This window comes from Diadema setosum, chromosome 11 (assembly GCF_964275005.1).
Source record: "Diadema setosum chromosome 11, eeDiaSeto1, whole genome shotgun sequence".
In the NCBI taxonomy this organism is placed as follows: Eukaryota; Metazoa; Echinodermata; class Echinoidea; order Diadematoida; family Diadematidae; genus Diadema; species Diadema setosum.
The window spans coordinates 10,524,107-10,540,957 of record NC_092695.1 but is presented as its reverse complement, the minus strand read 5'-3'; the positions used below and the strand labels follow the sequence as shown (position 1 = coordinate 10,540,957).

Genomic DNA, 16,851 nt, shown 5'->3' with positions numbered 1-16,851 from the left:
AGCAATTCACATTTCGTTATAACGGAGCATATTTCTTTTGTTTTTCTTTGTCTGTGGCACTCGGAAAAGACTTCGTTATAACGGAAATTTCGCTATAACCGTGTTCGTTATAAGCGAATTTTTTACCATAGACTTTAATGGTGATAATTTTGGGACCAGAAGATTTACTTCGTTGTAACGAAATTTCCTTATAACCGTGTTCGCTATAACGGGAGTGCACTGTACACTTGTATGACATGAGAATACAATTGTATTATGTTTATTGGTATCATGTTAAATGTAAGACGCAACAGAATATTGAACATTAATACGTGTAGTTGAATCGTAAAACTGTTTATTGAATCTTGCAAACTAGACATTTGCCAAGTATGTACCAGTACATGAATATTACATTCATTATTTACAGTATGATACACAAGGGTACAGAGAAAAGAATGCACAGGATTTGGAATATAAATGTTGCTTGGCTACATAATCTTTTACCAGTGATAGCAAACAACACACACATTGGTTACATGTATGCTTGGAAAACTTATGATGTCAATGACCCGAATTCACAAAGGTGGTTTAAACTTAGACCATGGTACAAAAATTTGTACCATGGTCTAAACTTAGCGTGAAATAGGCTTATCTTTGACATGCGAGTATCTATGCGCATTTGCTACTGGACATGTGTTGGCGTACACAATCTGTCCGCAATTCGCACCATCCATTTTTGTTAACCCTCTCCTCTCACAGCAATATGCTGCCAGCATGCGTGACGCAGGTTACCATAACAAAAATATAAGACCAGCATGTTAGTTATTGTCTCTTTTAGGTCTATGAATAGTAGATATTTAAATTGCCAACAGTGAATATCAAGAAGTCTAAATTCTATCGAGGAAGGCCCCGCCAAGCATACCTACCTAAAAAGTAGTACGTGACCAGAGCTCCCATTCACTGAAAATTGTCATCAAGTTCAAGTAAGAAAATCAAATGCAAGTGTCACGCACAAAGTGTAGTTCTGAACAGCAAAGTTGACAGAGATGTTGTAATTATTTTATGTTGAATATAAATTATCATTGCAATGGACAGACATATACAGCAATTACATCAGAAGAAGAGATCCAGAATAAGAAATAGGCTGTTAGGTTAGAATAAAACTGTTTATTGAATCTTGCAAACTAGACATTTGCCAAGTATGTACCAGTACATGAATATTACATGCATTATCGTATTTACGCAGAAGAAATTTGCATAAACCATGGTTTAAACCATGGTGTCAATTGTACCACCTTCGTGACTTGGGGCCAATGAGTTTGACAGAAGTACAACCATGCACATAATTGTTTGAGATTGTGAGTAATTACAGGATGACTAACTAGCAAAGCTATACACTTACATCCAGAAAGGCACAATGCATGAACCACTACACAATTAGTGTCAGTGTGTTCCACACTAAACTTCAAAAGTTGTTCTGAACTCTCATTTCATTGGAAAATATTTCATGCAGTCCAGGACAAAAAAACAAAACAAAACAAGGAAAAGTAGAAATTACGCAATGCGTAATATATGTCCCCGCCAGAAGTAGCATTTTGTAGCAAAATGTACAATATAGGTCAAAAATCAAGGTCAAAGAAGTCAAAGGTCAAAATTCTGTGTAGAAGTTTTGAAGCCCTCACCTAGTGCCATCACAAAAAGCAAACGGAATCGAAATCGGGTTAGAAATGGCGAAGGAGTAGCATTTTGTAGCCAATGTACAATATAGGTCAAAAATCAAGGTCAAAGGTCAAAGAAGTCAAAGGTCAAAATTCTGTGTAGAAGTTTTGAAGCCCTCACCTAGTGCCATCACATAAAGCAAACGGAATCGAAATCGGGTTAGAAATGGCGGAGTAGCATTTTGTAGCCAATGTACAATATAGGTAAAAAATCAAGGTCAAAGGTCAAAGAAGTCAATGGTCAAAATTCTGTGTAGAAGTTTTGAAGCCCTCACCTAGTGCCATCACATAAAGCAAACGGAATTTAATTGGATTTAAGCTGACATTTACCCGCGATATTAAATCTGTCATGATCCTGAATGCTACAATGCGAAGCCCCATTACGCCATGCGTATGGGGCTGCTGGTCGCAGTTAGCTATGGGTATTGGGCTGCACGCTGCTGGTCGCAGTCAGTGGTTTCATACAATACTACCTCGCCGTCGTACGGCGGCGGCTCTGGTACGAAACCATTATTGCATGATTACTAAGACATGAGAGCACTTTGGGGCGAGTAAGTCTCACAGACAACGTACTTTAACCTGAAACACAAACTAAGACAAGGAAATTCAGGGAAACTTTTGAGGTACCAAAACTTTTTATTATCTTTAAACACTAATATTACAATGTAGTTGCAACCACATATGCAAATTAGGTTGGGCAATGACAATGCCTAACACCTCTCCCATTGGTTCATACAACATTAACAGAAATCATTTTTTGGCTCAGAAATTCAGCAACTTCACCCCCTCATCCAGTCCTGGTTGCTGAGTTATCCCAACTCCACAGTCAGTCAGAGTAAAGGATATTGTTCTTTCTTTTTGATGATTCCAATTGCAAAGGAGCAAATTAGGTGGAGATTAGTGTGCAGGTCAACAGCAGGCATAATGAGTCTGTGACATCATCACTAAATCATATTTGCATATCACCATTTCACAAAACATGTGAAATGTCAAATTCCATAACTTTCTGCTCATTATTCTGGCTGGGTCATGACCCTTTGTTCTATCCATGTTGTTAAAAATTGAGCACATGATGAAGTTTCACTTCTGATACATGCCAGAATGATTTTACGTTTTGAATCACTTTCATATTACCATCTCATGATGAGAGAATTCCATTCGATTGATCTTTGAGTTAAATTCTTTTAAAGTCATCTGCTTGAAAAAAAAATTAAACACATGTCAGCTAACAAGCTTTTTAATAATGCACTACTTTTCATTCCTGTGAAAGAGAATTCTGACAGGTAAAAACTTTTACAATCTTCTCGGATTAACTGATTTTCAATGGTAAACATAAGGCAAGTTACAGAGGCATGGGGGAAAAAAAAAAGAAGAAAATTCTTGAAAACTTTGGCACTACATAGGAACATATCCAAAGGGACTTGTATCTGAAAAATTGGAATACTGGTACAATAAAATGGTTCACTGAAACTGCTTAAGTGAACCTAAGTCTGAAGATATGAACATAACAAATAACAATATTGGTATTTGTAAACAAATACCATTTTGTGGTTTACCTGTCATTCATTGTCTCCCATTTTGAAATGTTGCATTTACTCTGACAAGTACAAGAATGGCTTGGAATTAGATGTGGCAACACTATTTTTCACAAAAATTGTACCTTGTCGAAGTTTGACATACACACAAGCAATCGCATAAGACGGGAGGAATGTTTCTGTTGAATAACATAACGCCTCCAATTTTGACAAACCATAAGGGTGATATGATTTATGAAGCTTTGGCACCAAAGGTGTAAATCCTTAATATGAAAAATATGCCTTAAAAAGAACCACGGCACATGAACACTCGTCATATGTAACTGACATCATCAACAGCAGACTCTGAAGAGTTTAATCGCAAAACGGGTTAAGTGCATTTCTGAACATTTCAAGGTTTTGTAGTCCATCATCAGATAAGGCAAAGTAAAACCTTTCTAGTGATACCTCACTTGTTCATAACAAAGAATATTCTTGAAGTTATAGCTAACAATCCAACGTTTCCTCATCATTTTCTTTGTTCTTTAGCAGCTGTAATCACAAATGCAAGTATCTCAAATTAACAAGAATGGAGTTAATTTGTTTTGCAATTAAACTCTCGAGATATGGCTGAAGACACCGCAGTTTATGATGTTACTGTAACCACTCAAGTCTTTGGCGGACTACCGCTTCACCGTACTTGTGTCTTATTTCCTTGATGTGAGCCGAGTTGGAGCTAAGTATCATCTGGTCTTCCTCGCTGGTCCACAAGAGCCCTGGATGAGAAACACAGAAATCGAGTGATTCAAAACACCTCTCTAGAACAATGTCAGAATCTGCAATTCAATGTGAACCTATTGAGATTAAGTCTAGGTCACATAGCTTTCCAACTGTGTTCCTGAGGCTTGTAAGTAAGAGTCCCAAATGATTGAAATTCTGTATAATGTTTGGCATACATTACATAATAATGCAGAGTCATGTTGGATTTTTTGTGGACTGCTGCAATGGCTTTAATTCAGAGGTGCCCCCCCCCCCTTAAAATTGTAGCATCACAGGCCTGGAAAGCATCATAAACCTTCTCCCACAAGCACTTTGCAAAACTTTCGAGGCAGTCACACAATTTTATTGGTTGATATTTGCATAGATGACCAGACTGTATACATCAATATCACAGGACTGGCAATTGCACTAGCAGCTGCTGACAAGCCTCAACTGTTAAAAATCCAATTGTTCCACAGTGCTCGTACCATTATCTTGCACTTTTGTTCCGATTGTGAACGGTGATTTTCAAATATGGAGCAGCATTCACTTCTTAGATAATTTGAATAAAATTAAAAAAAATTGGTAGAAAGTACAACATGGGATGCTGTGGTACCCCACAAATTCATCTTACTAGCTCCTTATCCTATGTAAAAACACAAATGGTACTGCACTGATTTCTCTGGAAATGCCAGACGTACAGTATGTCAATACTCTTCTTCCAGAGACACAGACAGTTGCAAGCGTTACTTCGTTTAAAAAAAGAAAAAAAAAATCACCTCTCCCTTCATATTTTGGCAGCACGCACTCAACCAGTTACAAGCATGTGCAAGAATAACTCAATGCAAACTAATTCATACACCCTGGAGAGCACCATATCTCCACTGATATGGGCTCATTTTTACACTATTTTTCTAAAAAAGGTTGGAAGTTGATTCCTTAGCATTTCTTTCCAAGCATTGCCCAGCCCGTGGACCAGAAATTACAATGTTGTGTCTTACGTGTCTTCCTCCGTCCATGTGTGAGGTAATCTCTGGTGTTGGTAACACTCCCGCTATTCATGAAGAGTGCTGCGCAGATCACATTCCTTGGCTGATGGTACTCTTCTTCCAGGTCCTAACAGAGAAAGAACAATGTGAGTGAAAACAAAGGCCTGTTGATATAGAGGTGTGATACTGTAAGATTTCACACAAGTTGTTGGGATACAGTATTCCTCAAGCATGCAAAATTTTGTGATGTTTGCAAAAGGGATACACAACCTTTGAATGTTTTCTTCTATCTCTGTTTCTTTTTTATCAGCCTGCTTATGTTTTACTTCATATGTTTTGTTTCTTTACATCCTTGTGTGTTTATGTCTTCAAAGAAAAAAATGAAAAACTAATCCCAAGTCACTCAAGAATAATGGATGAAATTTCTGGGGGATCTGAATAAAGTCACTGGAAATAGTACTGCTTCTGTCTTCATCAGAGAAGTTTCCAGTCTGATCATTCTGCGGAAAGGTCTGAATTACCAACCTCTACAATATACCAGCATATGAAAGGAATCTAAATTTCACTCAGGGTGGCAAAAGGGATGCAGAGACTTTAAATCAATGATGAGTATGATAGTGAAGAAAGTATGGCTAATAAACATAACAGACCATATTGTCTGTTGAGAATGAGAAGGGCGTTAAGTTGTCTCGAACACTATGGGTTTAGTGGCAACTTAACGCCCTTATCATTCTCAACAGACGATATGTACACTAGGTAATCACCATAAGATATCTTGACTGACACATTGCAACAGAAAACTGCAAGGGACTTAATACCTGAATGAATTGCTGCAGTTCCTCTATTTCCTCTGTATTATCCTCTTCTGGTACTTGTGTGTCAGGAATATGATCTGAAAATGAGACAGGAAAAGCAGTACAACTGACACAGTCAAACTCCACTGTAACAAGATTGTCGGGACTGCCACATTTGCCTCTCTCAAAATGGATTCCTATACTTCCAATGTCAGCAAACATACGGATGACAATGAGGGAGACCAAATCATTACCTTTAAATCGTTCTTCTGATACTTAATTCGGACATGGATAAAGCATATAGAGTCTCCTACATCAAAATCAATTTTAACATGTGAGATATGGTACTTGTTCTATAATTAATCAGTGCTCTACACGTAAATCTTGGTGTAATGCCCAAGTCTCCCTTTAACTCCCCCCCCCCCCCATGAAGTATCCAATGGTCATCTTCTTTCGAAAATTTCACTGCAATTTTATTCACTCCTGTAGAGTGTTTATCCTTTTTCTTCATCTCTTCCACTCCGCTGCAAAAGAAACAGGTTTGTTCCCGACACTGTGTTGATCGGTATCGCTGACTGCAGGTGGATCCTGTGTTGGGTCAAATTAGAGTGAGATCAGCCAGGATTTAGAGGGTTAAAGGCACATGGACCTGGTAGTTTAGTCAAATGTGTACACGGGCGCACAGCACAAGTTTCCTATAGAGACCTATGCTATCGACTCCACTTTAGCACTTACGCTGTGACCCATTTCCCCCGAGTCCGAAGAAGTCCAATCCACTGTAGCCAGTGGTCCGATCACAGTTCGGCTTATGATTCGGCCGAGGGGGATGACAGCTTTAGCAAACTTCTTTTGTGATGTCATACTAAGAACCACATAAGCACGCTTCCTGGCATTACTACAGACTGTGTGACACACAGAGAAGACAACAAAGGCAACTTTACGTAGCAACACCTACGCGCTTTACTCTTGATGACAGCTCAACTTCGGCAATCTTCATATGATGCTAATGGTGATCGGCAGTATCATCTAACAGCGCCCTCACACCCACCGGGACTATGCGCCTCTTAACACTCACCTGCTGGTGTGTCATCCCCGCTCTCCATCCTCCTCCGTCTCGCTCGCTGCATGGGAAGTACATCGCTGTCAGTATCCACTGCCTCGGACTCTGGAATGATTGCATTGTCTGCATGCCTGATGGGGCATTGAGGGATCCAACACAAAAATACATTACAAAGTGAATCAAGAGTATCTAATCCAATACAGCACCAATACAGAGCTGCCAATATTGTGATGAGACAGACAGACAGACAAAAAATCAATCAAGGAACTACAGTCCACAGAAAATATGTTCAAGATGACTATTGGAATCTAAAGACAATATCCCAGTTTTCTGGTTCACAAGACTTTACGGCAATTTTGCAGTATCTCATGTAGGAAAATTTCCTTTAGTGAAGAATTGATGTGACATCTGCACAAATGTCTTAGAGTAGAAGCATAATCCTACCTGAATCGACACTAGACCAAATATTCACACAGTTGATAACAATCATGATCATGGAGAAGTCATGGAGAAGTCATGAAGTGTGAAAAGGTCTGCAAAACTCATACATTTGTACGGAGTTTCAGTAAGTGTATGGTATGGTGATGATCACTCAAAATCGACTGTCTCAATTTCAGGCAAATCAATCACTCTGCAATTGGTTTACATCAACATGAAATACAATGAGGATGAATACTTCCCATCTGCCCTGAAGCAAAGTATTAAAGTGGAAGGTAAGGGAAGCCTCTTCTCCACAGACTCAGACCTGCCAACCTTTCTGACTGAAAAAAATAGGGATGACTTGGCTCAAAAGTACGAAAGAAAGAGCAGTTCCCATAAGAGTGTGTAGTGAAATTATCCAGAAAAAAAAAGGAAACTCCTGTTAGAAAAAGAGCTGGGAATGGTCAAAATTCAGATTCTCTCCTCCAAATTCAGTACGGTTGGGAGGTCTGCAGACTGTTCCGCTGCTGTAGAAAGTAGGAGGGGCATCATCTCTCCCCCACCACACCACATCCCCCCCCCCCCCACCCCTCAATCCCATTCACGCCTTTCTCTACAGTAGAAGTCAAAGGGAAGACACACACACACCTCTTGTGGCCTTTCTTCATGGGTGATGACTCCGAGTCCGCATCCTCTGCATCAGTACCGGAGTTCTTGGCTGCCTCTCTGTGCCTCCCAGCTCCCCGCCTGGTCGACACCCTCTGAGGGGAGACACCCGTATCTAAAGTTCGTTGAGCCGTGGGGGTGCTCTTCTCGATCGACTGCTCCCCTGCTGCCGGGGAGGTGGTAACATCCGCCGACCCTGCGGTGCATGTGGTGGACACAGATAACTTGACAATATGATATGAAACAAGATACTTACGACTGCTTTGCTGCTCTTATGTTTTCTACATAAGAGCACTAAGTTTGCCAAACCCCCATTATTATCCATAGTGCAGAAAGAGATGCCCTTGTAAATTTGATCTGTTTACACCCCACGATAGGAGAGAACTTTATATGCCATACACTATATGGCATACAGACTTGCTAAATTTGTACGATACAGATTTAGCAAGTTGGTCTATTCATTGTGAACCGGGACATCTTGACAATTTCACGAGTGCTTAAAGGACAAGTTCACCTTCATAGACATGTGGGTTTGGTGAATGCAGCAATATTAGTGGAACACATCAGTGAGAGTTTGAGCAAAATCGGACAATCCGTTAAAGAATTATGAATTTTTGAAGTTTCTGCTCAGTCATGGCTGGATGAAAAGACTACTATAGCTTGTGATGTCACATGAGTACAACGATATAAAGAAAGAATAAAGAAAATTCAACATATTTCCATTTTTCTTGCATAACAAAAGAACACTCGACTTCTCTCTTTCAGAAGGCAAGGGGAATATTATTACCCTTTATGTCAGTAGCAAGTCGAAGAAATGTGCATTTTATTCAAAAAGTACAGTTTTGTGAAATTCTCTTTTTATTTTCCTTGTCGTTGTACGCATGTGACATCATACACTGTAGTAGTCTTCTCTTCCAGCAGTGACTGTGCAGGTACTTAAAATATTCGTAACTTTTGAACGGATTGTCCAATTTTCCTCACACTTTCACTGATGTGTTCTACTAATATTGCTGCATTCACTCAATCCACATGTCTATGAAGGTGGACTTGTCCTTTAAATTCAAGATTGTGGAGTACAACACTGAATGGAGAATGTATATGTGCCGGCAAAATTCATGTCGGGATCAGTCAATATTTTCATATGATTTTATTCAATTCCCTAATTATAGCACCTGACTCGCAAAAATAAAAACTTTGCAAAATATTCAGCAAATATAGTAATCCTATTGACAGTGATTTCACTGAAATATGCAAAATTTCCTGTGCATGCAGATCTTAATTTATTGAGTGACATGTCCCACTCTGCAACTCATTACAAGTTTAAAATGAAACTGTCAAAAAATATTGAATTAATTCAGTTACATCAATGTACTCCACTGCTCAGATAAATAAATACTGACCGCCATACCTGTCACCATTTACACAAACCTATGTTGCATACATATTTAACATACATACTTTTATACATACATACACACATACAAATATTTCATTAAACATGTACTTTTATCATCTTCTGCAAATTTGAAAATACAACAGTAATGAGATTGTCATGTACACCAGACATGACCCGGGGCCCGTTTCAGAAAACTTGTCATCAGTGACAACTGCCACATTTCTATGACAAATTTGCTCTCAGCCAATCAGATGCAAGGATTTCAGTAGCTTGTCACATCTATGACAACTTGTCACTGATGACAAGTTTTATGAAACGGGCCCCTGAACAGTCCTTCACTGTTTTTTACCAACCTTTTTTCTTTGCCGATCTGGGTGGTGTCTTCCGTGGTGTCTTTTTCAAGGCCTTTCTGCTCTTCCTAGGGGTTGTTAGCCGGACAATCGTCATGTCCTCGGAACTCTGAGTAGTACTGAACATTTCCAAAGCAGCAGGGAAAAAAAGGATACCAGACAAGAATGGATGTCACCATGCAATCATGAATCATGAAAAAGAGGCACATTAAACAGAAAAAACTAGAAATGTCGCTATGGTGACTGGTATGCCTCCGCCATAATGCATGGTTCTCCAAATAGGTCTATAGCACAATGTCTTGACAATGTGTGATGGCAAGTTTCACATAACTAACAAAATATCAAAATGGATGAATGGCTACACTGTCTAAGAGTACAGGTATTTGGGGATTTGAGGATTTATACCCAACTTTTGACTCTTTTATAAGTTTAAAGAAGAAGTGAAATTTAGCACTTTCACTTGACCTTTGACCTTTTGACCTTTGACCTTTTGGCATGAAACTTCCAAGAGAATCTGTATTGGGTAATACATGCATACACTAAGTTTCAAGAAAAAATCCTGCAGGCATTACATAGATAAGAGGGAAATAATGACATTTTGATGAGTTGACCTTGACCTTTGACCCATGACCTTTGACCCATGACCCCTAAATTCCCTACGTGATCACTGCCAGTCAGTACATGTATGTATACTTTCACTAAGTTCCATGAAGATACCTTAAAATATTTGTGAGATATGGAGAAAAAAGTGAAATTTTAATATTTTTACTTGACCTTTGACCCTTGACCTTTGAAGTCATGACCCAAAACTCTCTCTGTGGAATCTGTATTTGGTAGTTCATGTATAAACCAAGTTTTAAGAAAATACCTCCAGGCATTGCAGAGATATAGGGGAAATAGTGAAATTTTGAGCATTTGACCTTGACCTTTTGACCTTTGACCTTGAGCACGTGTGCTCAAAAGTTGATAGGCACAACTTCGCCAAGTTATATATATATATATACATATACATATACATGCCAAGTTTCATTAGGATACCTCTAACGGTTTTTTAGATACGCTGTCCACAAAAATGATTACGGACGGAAGGACGGACAACACGAAAACATAATGCCTCAGGCGACACTTCATGGCGGAGGCATGAAAAAAATTGTTGAGTACAATCTCCACAACAGTCAGCTTTGTTTGACCTCATAAACTTACGCTACATAAGCTACAAGAAAGATGAGTAAGACAAGGTACTAGGGACAAGAAACAAGATGATAGATATTTACATATCATACCATATGCTCATTACCCTATTAAGGTGTGCATTGCCACCAAAATGATAGAGTGACGTTATAAGACATTCCAGTATTTTACCTTTCATCTCTCTCTGCCACTGTTTCATCTTCAATTTCATATATCTGCATTGGGTCGTCGTCGACCTCCATTGCATGATCATCTCCCCCATTGATCTGTACCACTTCTTCTCCCTGTTCTTGTCCCTGCTCCTCCTCCTCTTCTTCTTGCTGCTCCCTGGTGACCGCGTCCACTCCACAGACCCTCCCACTCCTTGTCTCCATCTTCCTCAGGCTTTCCATCGCGTGGGAAGCGTCGGAGCCTGCCGCGTCGTTCTTCGCCGCTTTTTGCCTTGCCGAATGTCTGGTTCTCGCCTTCCTACCGTGTGCCGCCTGTCCTTCCGTACCAGTGTCATGTAGGATTTTCTGATTCTTACGCACAGGACTCGGTTTGTTATTGTTCTGGTTTTTGTTCCGCTTCACTGTGGGTTGGTTTCGTGCCATTTTTCCCGGGGGCTCTTGGACGCTATCTTCGGCCACCTGTCGACTTCTCATCCTGCGGGCCACAACCTCACCTGCATCACTTTCATTAGTACTGCTGGATGAACGGCCAACAATGGCCGACTTCTTCTGCAGAGGGATCTCAGTTGTCTCGGTGCTGTCTGCTGGTTCTTTTGAATCTTTGGAAACTGGTTGATTATAAAACCAAATTAACAAAGAAACTCATTAGAATGATTCTGATACTAAGGATTGGCTATTGCTCAATAAGAATAGGGGTTCTTTGTTCCCGTTTTAAATGCAAAATCTGTTTTCCACTTTGAAAATACAGGGTTGTAGCTTAAAATAGTAACATTGTTGAATGAACTACCATCACACGAGTACATGTTGCTGAAGTGCAAAGCCACTTCATGTTTAACTTTGTTTTAATAAGAGTAAAATCAAACAAAGGGAAGAGCAAATGTTACAATCCAACTGAACATGAGCTAAGAAAGTTTTAAATTTCAATGTTTACCATGTTTCCACGAAACTGCAATATCAATTACAATCACAAATATGCAAAAATATTGGTTTGTACACAGAAATATTTCATACATCATATTTTTTGTTTTTCAATTTAGCAATTGCAACCCACTCTTTCACAGAAGTCATCAGTGCTTATTCATATTAAACCGTTACACCAATTTGATGCACAGGATATGATTCACGCTTTCGCCTTATTTGAAAAATTGGCAAAAATCAGTATGCAGGTCAACGGAAAAATATTCAGGTGATGACCTCGTGACCAACATAAATGACAAACAACGATATTTCCGAGACACATGAAAAGCTGATAATTCTATAGCTTCCTTGATTTCAGTCCGAAATTGATATGAATCATCAGGGCAATTTGTCAATATCAGTTGCGAGTGGTCCTGTATTTCAATGAACTTTTGCCCTTCTGTCTGTTTGATTTTTGAAGTGTTAAACATGGTGGGGAAATCTAGAATTTATGTAATTATTTAAAGCCACGATATTTTTCTTTTTTGTCATTCCTACTGGATCTTAAAGGGATGGTGTACTATTGGTGGAGATGAGGCTTGGGCTTTTAATTTCAGTTTAAAGGGTGTGTACAGTTCTGGTCGAGGTGAGGATTTAGCTTTTAACGTTTTGCGAGATATTCAGAAACCACTCTATGAGATGTCAAAGAGCATGTTGTTCTAAGGGGTATCAAAAGTTTATTCGATGTAAATCGGTTTTGAAATGGCTGAGATATCCCAAAACAAGGTGAAACAAAGAGATCCTAATAAAGTTGTGGCATGTCGCCTTTTATTATTAGCACTTTTTTTGATATCTCAGCCATTTGAAAACCAATTTTCATCAAATAAACGTTGAATGCTTCTTAGAATTACATGCTCTTTCATATTTCATAAGAGGCTTTTCATTATCTCACTTAGGAATGTTCAAATATGAATCCCCACCTCAACCAGTACTGTATAGTCCCTTTAAAATCAGTTTTTGAATGGCGGAAATATTTTTTTTTTGAAAAGTAAAACAAAGCGATCCTAATACAAGATGGGTCCCACCTTTCATTAGGATTGCTTTGTTTTGGATTTCTCAGCCATTTCAAAACCAATTTTCCTCAAATAAACATCTAATTCCTCTTGGAATTACATGTTCTTTCATATTTCATCAGAGGTTTCTCATTACCTCACCAAAAAATGTTGGAAACCTGAAGTTAGGTCTCAACCAAAACTATATGATCCCTTCAAAGAGCTGGTAGCCATGGGTGGCTGGGAGACATGGGTGGCTAGGCTGAATCTATCTACCGTTATCTTCATTCGCTGCCCATCGGAGTACATTTGAAAACCACTAATAGGGCCCATCAGCAAAAATGTACACCGAAGCTTACACTCGTCAGTAACAGTCAGATACAGCAGAGGTTCTTCGGCTGCAAACGTGCTTAGTGATAGATGAGATTAGTGATAAATCTTGACACGATTCGTTATGGGGATTCTAGAATATAACATCTGAGCCAGGCCAGCCTTCCCACTCCGTGGCATCCCAACACTAACATCCTTCCTGAAACAACCAAGCACAAATGATACCTGGATTTGACTCATTGACACCGTCGCGCCTGTTGGAGCCACTGGCTTCGGCAGCCTCATATAGGAACACGTCAAAGGAGGAGGTGTCTGAGAGGCTGGCTTCCTCCATGTCCTGAACGTCGTCTATTTCTTCAACTGTGTCCAATCTCCTGATGTACACAGACTTTTTATTCCTGTCGTCTCCCCCACTTTCATTTTCATCGCTGAAATCCTCAATCTGGTCTTCGGAATCTACAAATATAAAAACATAGATTGTTTTCGTTTGTTTTCTATACATTTCTCTTCATCTCTTTGCTGAATAAGAATTTCTTCAAGTTTGTTGAGTCATTCGTAAAAGAGTTTTGCATGACAGCGATTGCTTAAAAAAAAAAAAAAAACAGACCTTTTGTTTAACTTTAATGAATCAAACTTAGGAATCTATGCTACTCAGGCATGCAACATGGAAATCATACAGGTCTGTGCTTTCTATTATCTTTTACAAAATATATATTTTTTCCTTTCATATTTACTACACATCTTCCAGTTGCTCTCATAGGACAATATATCACATGAAATATAACCTGGTGCATTAAAAAATATGTATTTAGTAATAATTCAAAGGTGCATATATTGCATCAAACAGCCGCAAAACATGATTATGCTTACAGAAGGTTGATTCATTTGCTTGGGTCATTTTCAATATCATTAGTTATTCATCTAACACTATTGTGAATGCCTGATTCAGAAGGGAGCTAAAGTTCATCAGAGTTGCATTGCCAAATCCTATCCTAATCATTGACTCAAAAGTGTTATTGACACTAAGTACAAGCCAGTTGCTTCTGGTAATCACAGAGTAAAAGCAAAATATGCAAATGAGTGACCTGATGATGTCATCATCTCACAATTTTCCAATAACGTAATATTATTCCCGACTGAATAACTTTTCAATAATGATCAGTCAGATGAACTAGGATTTGCAACTGGGACATAATTGAATTTGGGGAAAAAAAAAAAGATGGAGATGACAGGATTTTCTGCATAAAACTATATGGCAAGTTATGAGGTCATGACTTCATAAACTCAGTACTTGCATACATTCATATTGACTGCTGAAGAACTGGTTTGTGAAATGACTGAAACTTCACAAATTCATATCTTCCCTAATTCTTTTCTGATTTTGATCAAGTTTATACTGTTGAACATGTACTTGTAAAATGTTTCTCTTTCTTTTTAGGAAAAAAGAAAGGTTTAATGAATTCCCTTTTAAACTACAATCATGCTTGCCATGAAATAGCTTGGCAAGGGGCTGCCACACTCTGAAGACTAAAATTCACATTCCCAATGAGAAAACACAATATTTTTCTTTGGAGTAAAAATGGTACATACAAAAGAAGTTATTAAAATATTTATGACAAAATTGTATCTTTCATGTCAAATGTCTATTTTCTTCTTTTCAATGAAGGATAAGGTAAAATATACTAGAAATGTGAGCAATTCTTTGGCTTGCAAAAGGCAGCATGCCATAGTGAACTAACTGAAATTTCAGAGCTGGTCTTATTTTTTGCAACTTTTGCAATTCGCCTTTGAACTGCAAAAATAACAGCGTGCAAATATAAACCATGTGCTGGAATGTGAACAACTATTACCTACTGTAGGCCTAGCACGCTGCATGGACCACGACACAGCAATATCTGAAGCATAACAACACGCTAGTACATTACATCAAATGCAGAACACACTACAGTGTACTTGTTTATGTACCTGGCATCATCAGGTAAAAGCATTCAGTACTAGTATTGTTGCTTGTTACTCATTCTATGTATGATGTGAAAGATTAAAGTAACAATTACTAGACCCTTACAACAGCAATAGTAAAGGGATTGTATAGTTTTGGTTGAGACCAAACTTTAAGTCTCTAACATTTTTTGGTGAGATAATGGGAAACCTCTTATGAAATATGAAAGGACATGTAATTCCAAGAGGGATTCAACATTTATTTGAGGAAAATTGGTTTTGAAATGGCTGAGATATCCAAAACAGAGTAATCCTAACAAAAGGTGGGACACACCTTTTATCAGGATTGCTTTCTTTTACTTTGTTTTTGGATATCTCAGCCACTCCAAAACCAATTTTCATTTAACCTATTGTGGACCAGTCCCAAGTATACTCGGGCAAGCGTCTATGGGAAATGCGTGATGTAGCAAAATCAAACCATCCTCAACAGGTTGATAAACTTTGAATTCCTCTTAACACGGTATGGTTTGTTCTATTTTGTAAGCAGTTTCTCAGTATCTCGCAAAAAGTTAAAAACCTATTCCTCATCTCCACCAAGACTATACCATCCCTTTAACAACACATAAAAATGTCTGACAGTTCACAAAACTTTCACCTCGTGCAGTACCTGCATTCCTAGAATATTGTCTGCAATCACCAGCATTACTTGTCCCTGCCTCCTGCATTCTAAGTTTCTGCTGTGACTTCCGCAAAGCGATGTATTTTGGCAGTTCCCCTTCCAGCTTCTTGCGGAAGCGGTCTTTCATGGACTGCCAAGAGTGGTTCGTTATCTGGCAGAGAATAAATAATGGCAAAGACAAGAAGAAGAAGAAAAGAGACATATGGTGGTGTCAATCATCGATGCCTGCATCTTTCTGCTGGGTTATTATTTTTTTCTCCGTTTCTTAGACTTTTATTTTCAAGTCATGTGAGTTAATATAAGCATGCGTATATCTTAATGAATATACAGTGTACATGCATATATGTTATTCATATGACTTCAAAATGCATAGAAACTCGGTGCACTGTATTGTCACCAGTAGCAAACATAAAATTGATTAACTGTCCTCTAGTCAATTCAAAAAGCTAGAGAGGAATACTGATGGAGATTATGATGTGGTTTGGGCAAGTCGGTATTATTTTGTCATGATGAAATTACAACCACTAGGAAAGTATTTGGACAGTACACACAATGTGTTCTGTCATACAGAGTTATAAATTAAGATTGTATTGCTTACTTGTTTATTTATCCGAACCAGCGTTGATATCATTATAAAAATTGTATTCATGCTTTGTTGAAACTTACATGATTCAAAGTTCCTTTAAATATTATGTACTCATGTATTATGTATATTACAGGCTTTCAAGCAGGATAATGTATAAAAGTAGGAATAAAGTAGGAACAAAATCTCTAAAAAAGTAGGAAAAAGTAGGACATGAAAGGGAAAAAGTAGGGCATTAAAGAAAAAAAGTAGGAATAAATCAGGACATGTGCAGGCTTTTTGGAGTAGTTTTCGTCGATACTCACCAGAACTCTTGATGTTACATGTAAATCTTAATTTGTACTCACAACCCTGCTGCCTCAGCCT

General features: G+C 38.5%; 1 protein-coding gene across 1 annotated transcript in view; it reads right to left on the bottom strand.

Annotated features, from left to right (window-relative positions):
• Window positions 1-2,219: 2,219 nt before the first annotated feature.
• Window positions 2,220-16,851, bottom strand: part of LOC140235020 (uncharacterized) — a 36,174-nt gene continuing 21,542 nt past the window's right edge. Inside the window, exons 6-14 of the mRNA XM_072315059.1 lie at window positions 15,891-16,053; window positions 13,511-13,741; window positions 11,008-11,614; window positions 9,649-9,764; window positions 7,882-8,095; window positions 6,829-6,944; window positions 5,778-5,851; window positions 4,972-5,086; window positions 2,220-3,987 (exon numbers count right to left, since the gene is read on the bottom strand). Coding sequence (XP_072171160.1) covers window positions 3,866-3,987; window positions 4,972-5,086; window positions 5,778-5,851; window positions 6,829-6,944; window positions 7,882-8,095; window positions 9,649-9,764; window positions 11,008-11,614; window positions 13,511-13,741; window positions 15,891-16,053 — 1,758 coding nt within the window. The 3' untranslated portion in view covers window positions 2,220-3,865. The remainder of the gene's footprint in view (window positions 3,988-4,971; window positions 5,087-5,777; window positions 5,852-6,828; window positions 6,945-7,881; window positions 8,096-9,648; window positions 9,765-11,007; window positions 11,615-13,510; window positions 13,742-15,890; window positions 16,054-16,851) is intronic.